This window comes from Canis lupus, chromosome 7 (genome assembly GCF_011100685.1).
Source record: "Canis lupus familiaris isolate Mischka breed German Shepherd chromosome 7, alternate assembly UU_Cfam_GSD_1.0, whole genome shotgun sequence".
Classification (NCBI taxonomy): domain Eukaryota; kingdom Metazoa; phylum Chordata; class Mammalia; order Carnivora; family Canidae; genus Canis; species Canis lupus.
The window spans coordinates 19,118,666-19,138,817 of NC_049228.1; the positions used below are offsets into that span (position 1 = coordinate 19,118,666).

Sequence of the window (20,152 nt, forward strand, 5' to 3'; positions counted from 1 at the left end):
TGAGAACCACCTGATAGAATAAAGTAGAGGAGTATTGTATCCATATAGTTCCAAGTCACTAGGAAATGTCTACTTTTGAGAAGCATTGAAGAGAGATACGGGCATTCAGCAGTTAATCCAATCAACTGTCTGGCAGATCATATGAGAGCAATTTTATTAGATTCATTTTAGGAAAGATCTTAAACATGACCATGATAAAAGATCATTAAAATGTTAGACATCTGAAATAAATTAACCCAAGTTTCCTAACAGCATATAATGAAAGTTGTGTTTTATTTAACAGATATTAATGAATGTCAAGAATCCAGCCCCTGTCACCACCGCTGTTTCAATGCCATAGGAAGTTTTCATTGTGGATGTGAGCCTGGGTATCAGCTCAAAGGCAGAAAATGCATAGGTAAGAAAAGGGCTTTAAATTCAAAACAATGACATCTTTGTAATTTCTAGGTGTTCGATCTAGTCTATATGCTGTGTGCTGAGCTGGATTCATACATAAGATACCTCTATCCATTGTGTTTGGCATCCATGCAGAAATGAAATGGAGGGATGACTGGGTGGCTCAGTGATTGAGCACCTGCCTTTGGCTCAAGGCATGATCCTGGACTCCTGAGATCCAGTCCCACATCAGGCACCCCGCAGGGAGTGTGTTTCTCCCTCTGCCTGTGGCTCTGCCCCTCTCTGTGTCTCTCATGAATAAATAAATAAAATCTTTTTAAAAAAATAGAAGCAAATGCTATCCTTTACAGGTTTTGTTTTCTAATTACATAACCATTTTTTAGCATTTCCCTATTGTAGTTACTGAATTATTTCCTAGAACCATAATATATATGGTTACATATACAAAGTTTATATATAATAATTATATATAATATAATATAAAATATGTATAATAATTATTATTATTACTTTTCTAAGAGGACGAAGTGGTTAGTATGGCTACCCATATGTGAGCTAATTTTTTTTTAATTTTTATCATTCTGTTTTAAAATAGTGTGTTACTTACATTGATGAGTTTAAATAACCTTACATGATGATTATATAATTAACATCTTTATCCTTAGAATCTAAAGGTATGATTCTTATGGAAAAATAGAAAAGACTGTTTTCTCAATCTTCATTAATCTTTGTTCTTTTATCAAGATGTGAATGAATGTAGACAGAATGTATGCAGACCAGATCAACACTGCAAGAACACCCGCGGGGGTTATAAATGCATTGATCTTTGTCCAAATGGAATGACCAAGGCAGAAAATGGAACTTGCATTGGTGAGTGCATGGCTAGTTCAATGACTGAGATCCACTTGCCATTGACAAGCCAAGTAAGGTATCCATTTTTAAAACTAATGATTAAAGTCAATTTAATCTCACAAGGAAGTTTTTCTTTTCCCACAGGTTTTTCACTCCCAACGTCTAGTATGTTTGAGCTGTGCAGTTCCAGGCTCATGGCTATACCAAGAAATGGAAGCTCACCATGGAAGCTTATCACCATTTTGAGCTCCCATCAATTACACATTTGCTTTACATAGTAAATTAACATTATCTCACATTGTGTCTATGAAATTTAGTGTCTCTATGTTTAAAACTTCACAAGTGGTTAAGAAAAGCTTATACAAGTTTATTAAAAGTTCAAAATATTTTATTTTAGAACTAATTATTCTCCCAATGTCAAATCAGTGACCAGACAAGAAAGTAAGGTATATTTTCCCTAAGTTTATCCTTTCTATACTCGCCTGCCTTAATTAGCAAAACTATAAGCTGCACCATTTACAAAAATGAAACATAGTGTTCCTCCTCTCTTCCTTACAGTCTACTGGAATAGATTGGCTAGTTCCACTTTTTTCATCAAAAGAAAAAAAAATGCTATAGTATAAGGGAGAATGAAAGGCCATAAAACAGGTACAAATAAAATTGTACAAGAGTACTTGCAAGAGTAATTGTATCTAATAGATATTACGGAAGTGATAACATTTAAATATTGCCTTGAATGGAATGGTAATAACAGTAATAATAGGTGGACATGGTGGAAAAAGGAAAGAGAGTCTTGTAGAAAGGAAAAGGGACTGGGCTTGGAGAAAACAGTTTAAAATTCATACTTCCTTCCTTCCTAACTGACCTTAAACAAGTCTTAAGATTACCTAAAAAAACAAAAACAAAAACCGGGGACAGGGTTGGATCATCAGATTTCAAAGACTTTCCCGCGATATGGACATAGATAAATATTTCTGTTATCTACTAGGAATAGTAGTCAACTCAGTGTATCATGTGCAGTTATATGTGATTATAAATATTTTGAAGAGTATTGACTCTGTAATTATGTATATAATTGGAGATGAGCTGAGCTGAAAGATCAGAGACTGTTGAAAAATGACAGCAAAAATATAGCTAGATGGAAATGTGAATGGAGATCTAAGGGATTGATTGAAGGAAGTAGAATTACTCAATCTTAGAAACTGAGGAAATAAGTTCTAGATAAATCTGGTTGACTGAGGGGGAAAAGAATGCTCTTGTCATAAGAAAGAGAGTAATGATAAGACACTGAGGGCATGTGGAGTTTGGAGTACTGGTAAAAGACTGACATGGAGAGGACCAGCCAGCAGCCAGAAATGTGGGGCTGTAGATAAGAAACGATGTAGAACTATTGCTGTAAGTCTACATCAGCAAGCTTACTAGATTCACTAGTATAAGTAAGACAGCCAAAGGTGGAGAGAGTAGAGGGAAGATGGCTACAAAGGTGAGAACAAAACCCTTTCCATAGTAGGGAGCAAGAAAAGGAAAAGGAGCCAGTTAATAAGTAGCAGAACTAGAACTTAACCCAGGTCTCAGCCACATGGTGAGAAATGGAACCATTAATAATTTTAAAGAGTGTTCATTTTAAATATAATGACTTTAGGTTTTGAAGGAGGAAGTGTTATTACTTTTTACTGCCTCTGTGTCTGTAGATATTGATGAATGTAAAGATGGGACCCATCAGTGCAGATATAACCAGATATGTGAGAATACAAGAGGCAGCTATCGCTGTGTATGTCCTAGAGGTTTCCAGTCTCAAGGAGTTGGAAGACCCTGTATGGGTAAGTTACCGGGAACTCTTACTGAGTAATAAAGATGTTAACATTATTACTTAGCCTTACCAACTTGATCAGGACCACTCTCCACTCTCAATTGCTTTCTTGGGACAATAAGAAAATGTGTAAGTTGGTTTAAGTAATTTAGAACAGAAATTGAATTACTTCTTAAAGATTTCATATTGAGTTCAATTTACACTGACATTTAAAGTGATCATAATCATCACTTACAGAGTGCTGACTATACACTACACATATCAGAGTAAGGTTCCAATATAGTTACCGTGATGACTTAATCATGAAGATCATCTCATTGATTATCTCTCTGTGCACGTCGTGTAAATGTTTGCACAGATCCATTCTAGTTGGATGTGAAGTATAATTGTATGTAGTACAAAGGTTCGGGCATGAAGGATTAAAACGTGAATACACAATTTAAGTAAATTGATAATTATTACTTTAGTATCTATATAGTGCTTACTATGTTCCACTCCCTGTGTTGAGAATCTCACTCCGTTCTCCCAATTGCCTGTTTGTTTCCGTATTAGTTATAATTGAATGTAAATAAGGCAGGTAACAGGCAATAGAATATATCTATGTGCTTCTTTATAATCAATGCACTTCCAATCAAGAAACTGAACTATGAAATTATATTCCTCCTGGAATATTTAAGTACAGGAAAAAAATTGTGTGGGCTTTAAATACTGGCTTCTGGTTTACATACTACACTTTTAAAATTGGTTGCCTTGGTTATCTACTGAACAATGAGTTACAGCAAATTCTCCCGTAAAGACTTGGTTCTGTCTTTATTCAGTCTTTAGGCGAGTACTTTGCACAGAGCAAATGTTGACAGTAATAAAATTACTAGCATTTATTTTAAAATTGCTTTTAAAATAAATGCTCTTTAATAAAAGTACATATCATTTTAGTCTTCTGTTTAGACATTGTAATTTACATGTACCTTAACATCTTGATTAGTCATAGCAGCAACCTCGCAGAATGAAATATGTTTATTTGTTCAATCATTTGTTCAGTAAGTTGAATGCCAGGCTTTGGACTAGGAAATAAATCAATGAAGAAAATAGAGCCATTGCCTAAAAGAGATTAAAAATGTTACTTTTAACTTCAGCTTACTAAAATATTTTTTTTTTAGATTTTTATTTATTTATTCATGAGACAGAGAGAGAGAGACAGAGAGAGAGAAAGGCAGACACACAGGCAGAGAAGCAGGCTCCATGCAGGGAGCCTGACATGGGACTCGATCCTGGTCTCCAGGATCAGACCCTTGGCTGAAGGCGGCACTAAACCACTGAGCCACCTGGGCTGCCCTACTAAAATAATTTTTAAAACAAAATTTATCACTTTTATTCTGCTTATTCATGTTGCTTTCTTTCATGCTGCTGTGGTAAAGAATTAAGGAATTTAGTTTTGTTCTCTGATTTTCATTTGCTCTTCCAATTTACAGGAAAAGTTGGGAGTGTATAATATGTGTTAACATACGAATAGGAAGAAAAATAGCTTTTTTAAATTTTATGAATTTTGTGAGTTTATATCTTAGAAGAAATAATTCTGTCTTAATTTCCTTCTTTTTAAATTTTTATAAAGACAGTGCACTTGCATTGATTATTAAATAATAATCATTGATTCAAAAGAAATAAAAATGTTAGTAGTTGTACCAATATTATCACATCTGAAACTTGTAATGGTATAAAAGATTGGAGGTAGTAGTGAGAATGTTATAATAAAATGCAAACCAGAAATGTGATTGAGTCCTTTGCTCCAACAGAATTAAGACCTGCATTAGCTTCGAACTCTAGTTTTTCTGGATTCAAGACCACATTTGCCCATGTGACCCTTTATGTACTATACACATTAGGAAAAGTCTTAGAACCTTTCTATATATTCATAAATGAATGATTAAAGCTTTCTCTAAAGTCCATAAAAATTGAGAAATTACCATATTCATAACTTTGGAGGATAACATAATGTCTTCAGTTTGTTTCAGAGACTGATTCTTTATTCCTGTGTTTTGTGTGTGTATGTATGTGGTTTTTTTTTCTCTCTCTTTTTTTATGTATCATGGCACACGAGCAGATATTAATGAATGTGAACAAGTGCCTAAGCCTTGTGCATATCAGTGCTCCAACACCCCCGGCAGCTTCAAGTGTATCTGTCCACCAGGACAACATTTATTAGGGGACGGGAAATCTTGCGCTGGATTGGAGAGGCTGCCTAATTATGGCAGTCAGCACAATAGCTATAACCTTGCATGGTTCTCCCCTGTGAGAAACAGCTATCAACCTCAACAGCATTACAGACAGTACTCACATCTCTACAGCTCCTACTCAGAGTATAGGAACAGCAGAACATCTCTCTCCAGGACTAGAAGGACTATTAGGAAAACTTGCCCTGAAGGCTCTGAGGCGAGCCGTGACACATGTGTAGGTAAATGTCAGCCGTGTTACGTTTCCTTTCTGGGGGCTCATTTCTGGGCCAGAGTCTAAACATATGCACAAGCACCTGTGGCAGTTTGGGTGCAGCAAACTACATCTGATCTCAAATTGGGGATGACTCAAAGTTCCAAGACATTTACTCTGGCACCTGAAACTATTACAAAATTTGTTCAAGTAAATGATGTATTTATATGTGTACATTCTGATAATTAATTGTTTTATATTGACAGTTTCTCTCTTTTGATCACTCTTGAAAGTGTTATTAAATTTAATGCTATGTAGAAATAAATTTCAGTGGCATTCAGAGTACTTTTTTTAAAAAAGAGAGAGAGAATATGCATATTGCCATTAATATAATACCATCAGATTATGGCTGTTACCTGGTTGATGCCCAAGCAGTGGGTTAAAAGTCTAACTTTCGGTGTCTCAGTCAACTACTTGTTTTATATGACAACCAAAACGGTGATGACTATTGTCCCACACTCCCAATGGAATTTCTCAGTTTGATTATTTTGTATATATGTAAATCGCTGAAAAGATACTATGAGCCAGGACAAAATTAGGTTGCTTTCATTGCTCTAAAATATGTGCTTTCAATATCTTTATCTAAACTCACAAGTCTACAATTTAATTTGTTTGCAAAAGTGAAGTGTAATTTCCAACTCAGTAATTGAGACTTTGTTTTCAGTTAAGCTGCAAACATTACCATCTGTCATTCATTTAATCCAATTTTCTGTGAGCGTCCACAGTTTGCGTGCTATTGAGCTATGTGCCAAGAGAAATTAGCAAACATGAATTAGCCCCACTATTGGTTAGATGACAGAATAAAGCAAGGAAGAAAGGGAGGAAGGTGGGAAGAAAGAACTTTTGTTTAAAGACCCCATGCCAACTTCATTTTCTTTCATTTTTCCTAAGTATTCTACATTTATTCTTGCCTAAATATGCTTTCTGTTAGACATTTCTTATAAACATTTTAAGTCTTTTTCTGACTTCAATTTTTGTCATTATTTCTCTACCCTTCTCCAGGCCCTTTTCCTGCATCATTATCTTCTCAGACATGCTTCCTTAGTCCCTCTTTTGTGGACCCAGCCTCCCTATCACTTCTATCAGCTGGACCCCCAGACCCACTGGATACTTAAACTTTAAACTTTTCTCTTTACATCCATATATTCCCAGAATTTTTCTGTCTAGATGTCTTGATGGACCTGCAGGTTAATATAACGTGTGTGGAACTTTCTCCTGTGATCAGTGCCTTAGAACTGTCAACAGTGCTATTTTCTTTTACTCCTTGAACTTCAAACATTAATCCATTCATTACCAATTCTCTACCATTAGTCCATATGGTCAAACACTGCTTAATTCCTAACCCTGTGGAATCCACAAACCTTATGAGGAGGTCAAACACCACTCTTAACCTGCTCCAAACATTCTGAGTATGGGTAATTTTTCATGCCCATGATTTTGACTTGACTGGTTGTTAGCTAAAACCTTTTGCCATTTTTTTTTAATTGACAGAATTAAATTTTGACAGGTTGTCTTTCAAAGTTTCTCCCAAATAGCCATTCCCACTAAAGGGTTTCATTTCCAATAATCATCCCACTCTCCGACTTCATCTTAAACAAACTCTTCTCTTCTACCTATACCCTCCTGCCCAAAACCTTGTTTATACTGTGACGTATGAATTGAACTACACCCCCCACACCATACACCTTCTAGTATATATTTTTTAATCATCTGAAGGTCCCAGTAATTTTAAGAAAGCATTCCTGATTAACAACCCCATTCTCTATTCCTTCATCACTGTCTAAGCTCTACTGTTTCACAGGAAAGTCTCATAAATGTTTTCTGTCCTTGTGTTTATATGACACTAATATTGTAAGAATTATCTTTTCCAAACCATTGACTGAGGCAGCTACTATTTCAGAGGACCAGTCTTGGAGAATCTGAAGTAAACTTCCATATCTAATCAATTACTGGATGTGTGAGTTTTAGATGGGGGCATTTAGAAATATTTCTTACAATATGATATTTTACAGTGTTCATACTAATAAAGAAATTTACACCAAGGTTGCAGACAGCTTTGGAATTATGTTACGAGCAACTTGTAATAAACACCAAATGCCTTTAATTAACCATCTGGGATAGACAACTTACAAAAGATTCAAATTAACAACACTGTGCAATCTTGTTAGACTTGGGCTAAAGTTTAGCTGTTTAGGGAAACGATTCCAAAGCTTAACAGGAGAAATGAACATTGTGTTGCCTCTGAATGCAGAAATCACACTTGGAGCCACTTTGAAACTCAGACTCTGGGAAGAGTGATACTGACTTCTTGGAGTTCCACATCATTTACATTTCTGTGATTATTTTAGGTGGAAGCAGATTGTAAAGGGAAAAAGTAAAAATAACTCATACAAGTTGTGGAATAAATGCTTTGGTTCACTAAAATGGGGCAAACACAGTAACAAATATTTGATGAGTGTTATCCTTAACAGATTCTGAGCCTTTGCAAGTATATTCTGAACATATGCAAATCATGTACAACAAACACATACTTTTGCTGTGAATCACCTACCAGTTTTCTCCCTGTCTTCTCTTCTCCAGCACTCCTGCTCCCACTTCAAGTTATGTTCTCTCTTCACTATTCCACTGGTTGGTGGAACTAAGAACAAATTCTAACATCAGTCTGAGCAAAACACAACCGGGATAAGAAATCTTTGGTGCCCCAAATCACTTCCCTTGTCCTGAAAGCAAATAGCAATTAGCTTTTAATTACAACCCATTCTCCTCTCCTTTTTATTGCTACTTTCTTAGCTTTGTTTAATAATAGCAGATAGTTAGCTCTTTATTATAAAATGCTTTCCCGAGTATTATGATATATGAACCTTCCAATAAATCTGTGCAATAAAGAAAGCACATCAAGTGAGTCCTTTTGACAAAAGAATTGACTGAGATCTTGAGAAGTAAAGGGGCCTGCCCAAGGTGTCACAGCAACTATTAGATATGTGGTTGTAATTGTATGAAGTAATTGTATGAAGTTCATATCACAAAATTAAAAACACCTCCCATACTTGATATCTCTATATGGGAAGGCAATGCATGGATGTTGGGAGCAGGTGCAGGGAGAGAGTTGGCTAAAGTTTAAATAAAATAAAAACTAACATTCCTTGTTCTAATTACCATCAATATAAACTTTGTTTTTCGGGTAAATTCTACTATTCTGTCACGAGTTTAGTATTTTGGTCATATAGGATCTTGTACAAATCTGTTTTGTCTGCCATCCCAGGCTTGTTTATTAACTAGTCTCGAAATTGGCCAGTTTGGGGCTTCAGCTCGTATATAATTACACACAAACAAGATGTTCATATTTTATGAAATAGTACAGTTAACACTGGACTCCATTAAAAACAGATCCTGATAGAAAACAGTTCTAAGCATGTATAAACACAGGAGTGTAAGATCACCAAGAAGATTTTCTATTGTATAGCAACAACTTGTGTATAGTTGGTTCTGTCATAGTTTCTGCCTTTGTTACACACTCTGCTTTCTTTCCACACAGATATTGATGAATGTGAAAATAGAGACATTTGCCAGCATGAGTGTAAAAATACCTTTGGGAGCTATCATTGTATCTGTCCACCTGGCTATCAACTTATGCTCAATGGAAAGACTTGTCAAGGTGAGAAAATGTTGGAATGTTTATTGCTGCAACTTGGCTTAAAACCAACATAAGAGGGCAGCCCGGGTGGCTCAGTGGTTTAGTGCCACCTTCAGTCCAGGGCATGACCCTGGAGACCCGGGATTGAGTCCCACGTCAGGCTCCCTGCATGGAGCCTGCTTCTTCCTCTGCCTGTGTCTCTGCCTCTCTCTCTCTCTCTCTCTCTCTCTCTCTCTCTCTTAAAGAAAAGAAAAAAAGAGAAGAAAAAAAAAACCAACATAGGAGAGGGTGGGAAATTAAATGTCTTCTTTTTTTGAATAATTATTCTTCTAGTTGCTTTCTATTCCTTCTAATTCCCATTGGTCATATTTATCTTTAAACGTTGCTTTTGTAAGTAGGAGAACTGGCGAGAAAGCAATTTGGCAGAGGAAAATAGTTGAGAAGCATTTTTGTTGTAGTCTTATAGAAGGAGCAAGAATGCCTAAATCAGTCTTGTCATATATTTTTAAAACTAAGTGGGAATAGACCTCTTTAAATGACTTTTCAAAGTTCAACCAAGATGGAAGAGGAAAGGGGAAGAGAGCTCAGTAAATTTACTCCAGTGTTAGGCATTATTTTATTTTTTGTCTTGGCCAACAGTGGGTAATTGGTTAAATGCTGTATTCTTTGAGTCTGCAAATGATGTAGAACAGTCAGGAGCTAGCTTTGCAAAATGCAAAAGGTTTAAACAAATGAATATTTGTTTGATATCTCTTCCCTTTGATATCATAGTCCAGTGGAAACAGATATGTAAATAAAAGCATAATTTTTTTTAAAAAAGCATAATATATAGGGTTAGAGGTGCTATAACAGAGTTTTGGACAATATGTAGTGACAGTAGAAAGAAAAAAAAAGCTATAAATCTCAATATTACCATCTTTACACAAAAACGTGAAAGGGGCAATTTTGCCTTGATGAGGTATATTATGTTGCAATGCATAAGTTAGATCAAAAAAGAAATAAGAAGGGATAAGAAGGGATCCCTGGGTGGCGCAGCGGTTTAGCATCTGCCTTTGGCCCAGGGCGCGATCCTGGAGACCCGGGATCAAATCCCACGTCGGGCTCCCGGTGCATGGAGCCTGCTTCTCCCTCTGCCTGTGTCTCTGCCTCTCTCTTTCTCTCTGTGTGACTATCATAAAAGAAAAGAAAAGAAAAGAAATAAGAACATATATAAATCTTGAAAAATCTAACAAGGAACCCCCTCAATTTTGTGGTCAAAATCAGAGTATTATATAAGTATTAACAAGCCTCTGAATTTTACTCATTTCTGTCATGTACAACCTAGATCCTTTTCTAAAGCATATCAAATAAAATCTCCAACAGAGTGCTTTCTCAGTAGCAATTGAATTTAGATAAAATGTGCCCTCTCTGTGAGATTCACAAAAGACTTGCTAGGATGCAGGTCATGGAAAGGGTATTCCAGGAAGCAAGACCTGGATGGACGATGGGGCCACCAGAGTTCCATGAGCTCTCACCTCTCCCACAACCATTCACCCATTCCCTCCCTGGAAACCCCAACTAGATCATTTGGACTGAAGATGGAAAGTGAACACCATCATAACCTTCATTCCCAGCCATCTGCACAAATGCTTGTTTTAAGAACTTACCCTATGCAGAACTTCCTACAGAGATTTGAAGTATGAGAATAACATGTTTACGTTATAGTCATATTTTTCTAAAGCAATTATTAACTCATCTTAATCAGCCGTACAGACATGCCAAGGGCAATAATTTGTACCCATTCTACCAATAATAAAATTAATTCTCAGGGCAATTACACAATCATTAATGTTCTAGAACAATCAAGAAAAAGGGTAGGACTTGGTCACAGGTCTCATAACATCTAAAATGGTCCTTTGTCTCTCCTATCATGGCTGTGAACACCAGGGTCATTGTACTGTGGCAGCACAGAGAGGCGAGAGCATTTACACTGTCCACAGTTTATAACTTTCTCCAGGTCATCTCCCTAAGAACCCTCTGAAGAGGTGGCCCAACATTAACTCTACACCTCCTGTGAGTGTGCCAGGAACCAAGAAAGGGAGCATTTGGAACAACCAACTGAATTTAAAAAACCCTTAGCCAGACTTTTAAATGCTATATTATATCATATCTTCGTTGGAGGATTTTTCTTTTTTTCTAAATTGTGCCAGTTTGTTCCTTTAATTGCCCTTGCCACTCACTCAGTTCAAAACATTTTTCAACTTTCAGTTGTGCTTCAGAGAGTGGAAAATAATGTGAACAAATCAGAAACAGGTGTCACTTGAAATGTTTGCAATTCAAATGGGTTACATATTTTTGTGGTTTTAAAAAAGACTTGAGAGAAAACAATTACATCTTTTAAAGCAGTCTTTAATCTGAAGAATAACTTCAAGTCTTTTTATAGCTTTAGAAAGTGTTTCAGGCATTTATAAGAGAGAAAAGGTTGATTTTCATTTACATGTGCGTTTTTGAAGCTTTCTACGTTAGTGGTAAAAATGTCAGTGATAAAAAGGAAATAAAAGTGAATTTGACATTGAACAAAGGACAGACACTCTAGTCAAAAATGGAAGCCAGCAGACTACAAAATGAGAGACAAAAAACCTGACCAATCATTATTTGCCCAAGAAGCAGAGAGGAGAAACTAAGAGATCTTTCTGCCAATTTTAAGCCCCACTAATCTAATTCTGAACATGTAGAAACACTATTGGCATTGCAAAAATGAGTGTTTTAATCTATCCAAGTTTTTTTAAAGTAATCCATAATGTTATCAAGAATCTAAATTATTCTCTCTAGAAGACAGATGTTTCAAGTATGTTTTTCCTAAATTATTGTTTAAAGTATCCAGAAGCAGTTGGTTAAATGCATGCATATGTTGTAAAGCTATTGATATAAAAGTGTTTCAGCTCATCTTGGTAATCTTCTCTTGTAGAATATTTAGATTATAAAATACCTATCCTTTAATTTCTACCATAGTAATTTTCTTAAAATATTTAATAAAAACCAGACACCCTTATATTGTCAGATAACAGAAGACAGCATGATTTCTCCATCTTTTCTGGCTTCTCTTCTTAAGACCAGGCAGTAGAATAAATAAATAGAGTGAATGTCTATAGGTTCTTAAGCCTGAGAAGGAGAGTTGTAGACAGAAGACAAAGCAAGACCACCTTCCAGAAACTCAAGTACTTAAGAAAGCTTTTCGATAGGAAGTATACATTATCATAGAGCTAAAGGCAAACACTTTAAATATGAGATTTTGATATATTTTTGTAGATTCATGTTCAGCCATTGGAAATCTGTAATATAGATACTCTTACTATACCCACAGGCATGTGTCCAGATTCTGGTCTCCATGCCACCATTTCCATGGGCCCCTGCAGCCCACTGGCCTCCATGTGCCTGAAGGAATTCACCATAAAAATTAGAGCTAAAATGAAATGTGATGGATGAGTGTGAAAGGAATGTTTTTTTTTTACTGAGAAAAAAAAACATTAGGCCAATTGAATGTCTTTCACATTTTCCTAAAGGGCTTTTCACTTCATTCTTAGACAATATCATTTTGCCAAGGAGATAACACCCTTCCGACAGACAAAAGCATAATTACAAATGAGTTCACAGAGACAATAAGCAAGATTTAACTGAAATATAAATTTGTTTCACACTGTGTTGTATTCCTGTAGGAAAACTAGTCCTAATATAAAACTGGTCATAGAAAGCACATTATGTTATTGTCAATACATCTGAGTAATTGAAAAGTCAAGTGATTTACTCCATATCACCCTCCCTCAATGTCTTTTTACTTTGTGTAAACTATTATTAGCAAGTTTAAATAATTACACTGTTTGTCACTTCCTTAGAAAACAGAATAAAAAAAAAAAAAGAAAACAGAATATATTTGGAACAAAATCTAAAATGCTCATTTTTGAGACAGAAATGGTAAACCAGAAATAAAATTTAGCATTTATAGTCCATCGTTAATATGCTGTCTCTTGAAACCTCACTCCTTTCTCTTTTTTTGATAGCAGTTTTTCAAGTTATTTAAGAACTCACAAAAGAACTTACAACTTTAACACAAATCTAACATACATACCATTTAGCAGATGCCAAATCACTTACTACTATGAAATGATACAATAGTTTCACATGCCCACTGGTGTCTGCACCAATTCCATGATGGAAGTACACTTGACCTTTAGGTCCTACCTCTGCAGAAAACTAATTTGGGCCCAATTAATTGTAATGTTCCCTCCTGTACATCAGGATCTATGTTTATTCACACAGTAAAGAAGGAGGAGTATTACAAGTACCTACATGCAGCCAATTAACTTAAGACTCTATCTAAAATAAGTAGTCTTCAAATTTTTGGTTGCCTACTCCAAAAAAAATTGAAAACTTTATACTTCGTACTTTTTAAAGCCGACTTCTAAAATTTCTTATCATATCTAAATTGTTGTAAAGAATGTGGATTCTGGCTTTGATGTACATGTGCTTTAAATATTCTGGATTCTGGATTCTGGCTTTGATGTACATGTGCTTTAAATATATTTTCATCAATATTTTGGACCTATAGATAACCCGGTTAATGAGGAATGATTATTATATAATTTTAAGGCCTGTAGTCATTGTTAAACCAACCAGCATGACTGTCAGAAAAAAAGGCTTAAGGTCATTTTTCTGTTCAAGTAAAAGTGTTAGTAGGTGTTCACATGACAACTAGCTCAATTCTGAAATCTAATTTAAAATAGAGAGCTCAGACCATTGGTTTGTAGCTACGATGAAATAAGGCCTGCCACCATCAGTATGAATAACCAGTTTTCTCACCCTTCACATGTGCCTTGAAGCATTTTGCATCTGGTATCATAAACAGACTAGGGGTTCATGGAGACCCTTTTTTTTTGTAAAGCAGAAGGATATAAAATGGGAATGGGGACAGGAAGTTCTCAGGCAGAATGCTTTTAGGAAGGAGAACTTAGGGGGCATAAGTTTCTGAATGGAAATAATTCCCTGATCTATTTGCCTGCTCTCATACTGCAGGAAAGCTTCCATGCACTATCAGGGGAATGCAGGTACCACAGTTGGAAACGATTGCTCTAAAATATGGTTCTTAACATTAGGATCTCAAAATCCCTTAAAAATTTTGTAGAACTCTGTGGATACTCTTTCCAAAAAATCCATCAATCTCAATGTTGTACTCTCTGTCTCTATCCCTGTCTGTGTCTCTCTCACACATACTCATATGTCCACACACAAAAAGATTTTCATTTACAAATGCCCTGGTGTTCAGAATATGGACCCTAAGTTAAACTCAAAAACATTCATTTTGGGCAGCCCCGGTTGCTCAGTGGTTTAGCGCCACCTTTGACCCAGGGCGTGATCCTGGAGACCAGGGATTGAGTCCCACATCAAGCTCCCTGCATGGAGCCTGCTTCTCCCTCTGCCTGTGTCCCTGCCTTTCTCTCTCTCTCTCTCTCTCTCTCTCTCTCTCTTTCTCTCTCTCTCTCTCTCTCTCTCTCTTTCTCTCTCTCTCTCTCTCTCTCTCTCTCTCTGTCTCTCTCATGAATAAAGCTCAAGAAAGTTTCCTTTAGGTCCATCTTGATGTTTCTTAATTAATAGTGATTTAAGTGTGTTTTAACAACTTTGTATAGAAAAAACAAAATAGTATTTGATTTGTGTGTTTCCCCACTACCCAAAGGGGAGCTATTACCCTAGAAAGGGCACCCCACCCCCATAACACCTGAGGATGGATTCTCCACAGTTCAGATTAGATTCAACTTGGATTGTGGTTCTTGGGTCATTCATTTGATCCTGAGGGATTTTTTTCTAAATTCTGTCTCTCTCCACAAGACCAGACTGACCTGAATTTATAACTTGACTCCTTCAATTTCTACTACCCTACCTCCCATTCAACATTTTGAACTTCTAAAACAAAATACCAGGAAGGATCATTCACATTTTAAAGAGGTTCTTCCTTTACAGAAAGGCTCATAAGTGTCCTTTAAATTTTTAGCTTGTTTCTCATGAATTTAAAGTATTATTTGCTTTACAAAACTCAAATGCACTCTATTTTCCAAATATAAAAGGCACCAGACTTGCTATATATTTAATAGCCCCCCTTCTAAAAGCTCAAATAGCTTTTATTTTTCGATATCCTTTCACAAGTGTTAAAAATTATCCTTAAAGCAGTATGGGAAATAGCACACCAGGTATCAGGATCCTCATGTTGTGGTTGAAGAAGCTTAGGTATGGTTACCGAATTCATTCGTGGGGATTTGCCATTCTGGTCAAATACCCACAACACCTAACCTTATGTCTTGCTCAGACTTGAGTTGCTGATGCTGCGTGTTCCTTTGTGCTGTTGCTAGATGTTGATGAGTGTCTGGAGCAGAGTGTGCGCTGTGGGCCCAATCGCATGTGCTTCAACATGAGAGGAAGCTACCAGTGCATTGATACACCCTGTCCACCCAACTACCAACGGGATCCTGTTTCAGGGTATGTCTTCCCTTCTCTTCTCAAAAATATTTTTGAAAAGCCTTCTCTCCTCCACCAATATACCATGTCTACAGTTGTATATAACTCATAGGAAGTCAATAACCCCAGGGGTATATGGAGTTACAGTGTGTTCCTTCCTCAATGAATGGGTATGAAATGAGCTCATCCTGCAGCAGCCACTGTAGCCTAAACGATCACTGTTGGCTGCCAAAGTCTTCCCGGAGTGTCTCCCCAGTATGTAATCCACCATGCCACATTGAGAACTCTGCCTCAGCAGTGAGCATTTTATGGGGTGATAGAACCTGACCTCCTTCGACATTTCCTAGTTTCTGTTTTTGTTGCCTCTGGGTTTAAAGGGCTCTCAGCACTTAGAGAATTCCAGGAAGTACCCTGGCTGTAATTGTGATGACTCACCAGGACTCCATGAGAGAATGGAGATGAGCAAGGATGAGTCAACAGTCTGTCTGCTTGTATATGGTCTTGCTTACATTCTCTGCTGTCTGAAACACTATCTTTTCTGGGTTCCAAATAAACTACTCTTCTATTTTCTCCCTCTTCTTACAAAAATGGCATACTCTGTTCAAGTACCAAGTCAACAGGTGTGCTTGAAAACAGAGATAATGGTCATCATGAATAGGACCTGCTAATAAGAAAGTGGTTCTGAAACCCAAAGCTGGTTGGAGTTCACACTTTGTTTTTCTTCTCGGCAGTGACTACCAAATTACTGTAACATGATCAAGTGTGGAGTGCCTCAGATCCAGCAAAAACCTATTCAGAATTGCTTTAGGGGGAATAGGAAGGGAATAGGAAGGGGAGGGAGAAGATTAAAAATATTGACATAAGAAATATCCCAAAAATACTATGACTGAAGAATCCATATCTTCAGAAAAATGGTCCTTTGAATATTTTTTTTTAATTTTATTCTCCATTGCCAGTGATCTCTGGCAGATAGTTTAAAAGTCATGATGTGGGTAGCGGGGGTGGCTCAGCGGTTTAACGTACCCTTCAGTCCAGGGTGTGATCCTGGAGACCCCAGATCGAGTCCCATGTCCGGCTCCCTGCGTGGAGCCTGCTTCTCCCTCTGCCTGTGTCTCTGCCTCTGTGTGTCTCTCATGAATAAATAAATAAAATCTTAAAAATAAATAAATAAATAAATAAATAAATAAATAAATAAATAAATAAATAAATGTAAATGAAAGTCTTGATGCCTCAAAAACAGCTAGTGTGGGCTCTGAAAAAAAAGAAAATATTTTATTTTTAATCTAAAGTAATGTGGAAAACAAATACCAAAGGAAGAGCATTCTTCCCCCCCCCCCGCCCCGAGGAATCTTCATTAACTGACCTTTTATTATTTTTAGGAAAATAAACCAAATATCAATGAATTCTACTTGAGCTATCAGCCTTAGGATTGATGTTACAATTTAAAAATATCTGTGTTCCTCTCTTTAAAAACTACTTGTTTCCAGTAGATGTATAGATGCTTCTATTTCCCAAACGAGCTTTTCATTGTAAAGACACTCTTGTAGTACTCATACTTACTGCAGTGGTTCAGAAACTTCTGATTTTAATGAAAATGAGAAATAGATACTTGACTCTAGACCAGCATACTGTCATAGGCATCTGGCATCTGGTTTGAGTTAGTGACATAGAACATGGGGTGGGCTTATTGCTCTTGCAGTCAGACTGTCTACTGCCTGGAATGCCTACAAGTTGTCATGGATCATGGTCATCTGCCTCATGCCCTCTCCTCCTTCCAAGCCAGATAACAATATGCACTTCATGTGTTTTCTGTCTTTAGGTTCTGTCTCAAGAACTGTCCACCCAATGATTTGGAATGTGCTTTGAGCCCATATGCCTTGGAATACAAACTTGTCTCCCTCCCATTTGGAATAGCCGCCAATCAAGATTTAATCCGGCTGGTAGCATACACGCAGGATGGAGTGATGCATCCCAGGACAACTTTCCTCATGGTAGATGAGGAACAGAATGTTCCTTTTGCCTTAAGGGATGAAAACCTGAAAGGAGTGGTATACACAACACGACCATTGCGAGAACCAGACACCTACCGCATGAGGGTTCGAGCCGCCTCCTACAGTGCCAATGGGACCATTGAATATCAGACCACATTCATAGTTTATATAGCTGTGTCTGCCTATCCATACTAAGAAGCTCGCCAGAGCCTAATCCACATATTTAAACTGCATTAATCATGGGAATCAAGTCCCCTTCCAGATTACCATCTCCTGAACAGGAGCCAATCTTGGCAACTTGAAAATGGTGCTATGCTCTGTTTTGTGTGCCTTCCTTGGTACTGCTGAGGTATTTTCATGATCCCACCATGGTCATGTCTTTTGGTAAGGTCTAGAAAAGTCCCTTATTATTCTCTTTATTTATTACACTGGAGCAGTTACTTTCCAAAGATTATTCTGAACATCAAGAGGACATATCAGTGATGTTTTATAGTAGCATAGTAGCTAAGATCATTTTCCTTTAAAAAAAAAAAAAAAAACGAAAACAGAAATAATTCACTCGAAGCCAAGTGGATTTTTGAGCATTTGGCCATTTTTTAGAATAATAAAACTGATTGCTATATATTTTGATCAAAGCTTATTAAGTAACTTATGAGGATACTTTTTTAAGTATTGATATTTTAAAATGGGACTTTTACACTTATTTTCATCTTAAGAGAAAAAAGAAACAGCACTCATTTTGAAATATAGTGTGGCTTCTAGAATGTTTCTTTGATACCAAATAGTGTTCTCACTGACTAAACATCCAAAATAAGGATATTATTTTCAGTGATTTTGTGAAGTGAGCTGAACCACTTATGATAATAGAAACTTATACTACTTTGTCCTCAGATGATTGTGCATAGCATGGATCTTTGATATAATCTTCCTTTCAGTTAGCTCCATAACTTTACATTCCAGCATTGTATTTTCCTGTCAGTTGAAAACAACCGTTACAAATACCAAGGGGACAGTTTTCTTTGTTTTCTTAAAAATCATATATGTTCAAATTAACATAAATGTCGACGTCAATACACTGTACATGGTGGTAACAGACTCTGGAAGCAATTGCCAAGATGTATTCTATTTTTATGAAATGTATATATATTACCTTGGCGTATTTTCTATATAATATCTTGATGGACTATTTTATAAAACAAAAAACAATGTTACAGTAAAACCAGTCTAAATAAAATTTTCACATCCCTTTTCTTAACCTTTTTGAAAACTTAGAATTTGTTTCCTTACAGCTATCCTAGGTGTTAAAGTTTATATTCACATATATGCTCCTATGTGTATGTCATACATACCCTGACAGAAACAGACTTTAAATGGATCCTCTGAATTAGATCTGAGTTAAGTTTAATTAGTTCTGTGATATAGTCAGATTTAATGGTACTAATAACCTGTCTCGAGTGGTAAAGTGAACTCTGGTTGTTCTTGGGATGAAGTGCCAAAATAATGCTTACATTCTCACCAGTAGGCATTTCTAATCAAGAAATGGTTGCTTGTTGGGCAGCTCCGGTGGCACAGCGGTTTAGCGCTACCTGCAGCCTGGAGTGTGATCCTGGAGACCCGGGATCAAGTCCCACATCAGGCTGATCAAGTCCCACGTTGGGCTCCCTGCATAGAGCCTGCTTCTCTCTCTGCCTGTGTCTCTGCCTCTCTCTCCCTCTCTCTCTCTCTCTCTCTCTCTGAATAAATAAATAAACTCAAAAAAAAAAAAAAAAGAAATGGTTGCTTGCTTGAAAGTACACTGAAGAACATGAGGAAAGAAAATAATGAGTTGAGGGCTTTAAATTCTTAACTGAAGTTCTGCAAAAAGGATATGAAGTTGAATGTTGATCTGAAGGAAACCTTTATTTCCTAGAACTGCCAAGCCAAATTTTTTGAAAATCAAACCAAAGGCCTAATTCTGACAGTGAATAGATTACAGTACAAATTTAGTTCCTAATCTCACAGGTTCTCTGGTGTTAAAGTTAGAGCACTGATTGAAAAGGAAAAATGATTTTTAAAAAATGAAAAGGAAATACGATAACAAGAGTCTGGGTGGCTCAGTTGGTTAAGCGTCTGCCTTTAACTCAGCTCATGATCCAGGCCCTGCATCAGGCTCCCTGCTCAGCGGGAAGTCTGCTTCTCCCTGCTTGTGCATGTGCTTGCTCTCTCTCTCTTCCTGTCAAATAAATAAATAAAATCGGAAGGAAGGAAGGAAGGAAGGAAGGAAGGGAGGGAGGGAGGGAGGGAGGGAGGGAGGGAAGGAAAGAAAGGAAGGAAGGAAAGGAAGGAAGGGAGGGAGGGAGGGAAGGAAAGGAAGGAAGGAGAAGGAAGGAAAGAAAGGAAGGAAGGAAGGAAGGAAGGAAGGAAGGAAGGAAGGAAGGAAGGAAGGAAGGAAGGAAGGAAGGAAGGAAGGAAGGAAGGAAAGGAAAGGAAAGGAAGTATGACCCCACAACTTGGAATAAAGACATA

The 20,152-nt window shown here is 36.9% G+C and overlaps 1 protein-coding gene across 4 annotated transcripts in view; it reads left to right on the top strand.

Annotated features, from left to right (window-relative positions):
• The window catches only part of HMCN1 (hemicentin 1), a 457,926-nt gene extending 439,024 nt beyond the window's left edge, over window positions 1-18,902 (top strand). For 3 of the 4 annotated variants that reach the window (XM_038542311.1, XM_038542312.1, XM_038542315.1), the window contains 7 exons: window positions 284-397; window positions 1,141-1,266; window positions 2,940-3,068; window positions 5,157-5,507; window positions 9,075-9,194; window positions 15,551-15,677; window positions 17,476-18,902. In XM_038542311.1, coding sequence (XP_038398239.1) covers window positions 284-397; window positions 1,141-1,266; window positions 2,940-3,068; window positions 5,157-5,507; window positions 9,075-9,194; window positions 15,551-15,677; window positions 17,476-17,842 — 1,334 coding nt within the window. In that variant the 3' untranslated portion in view covers window positions 17,843-18,902. The remainder of the gene's footprint in view (window positions 1-283; window positions 398-1,140; window positions 1,267-2,939; window positions 3,069-5,156; window positions 5,508-9,074; window positions 9,195-15,550; window positions 15,678-17,475) is intronic. The other variant, XM_038542313.1, reaches the window with a different exon arrangement.
• The last annotated feature ends 1,250 nt before the right edge of the window (window positions 18,903-20,152 follow it).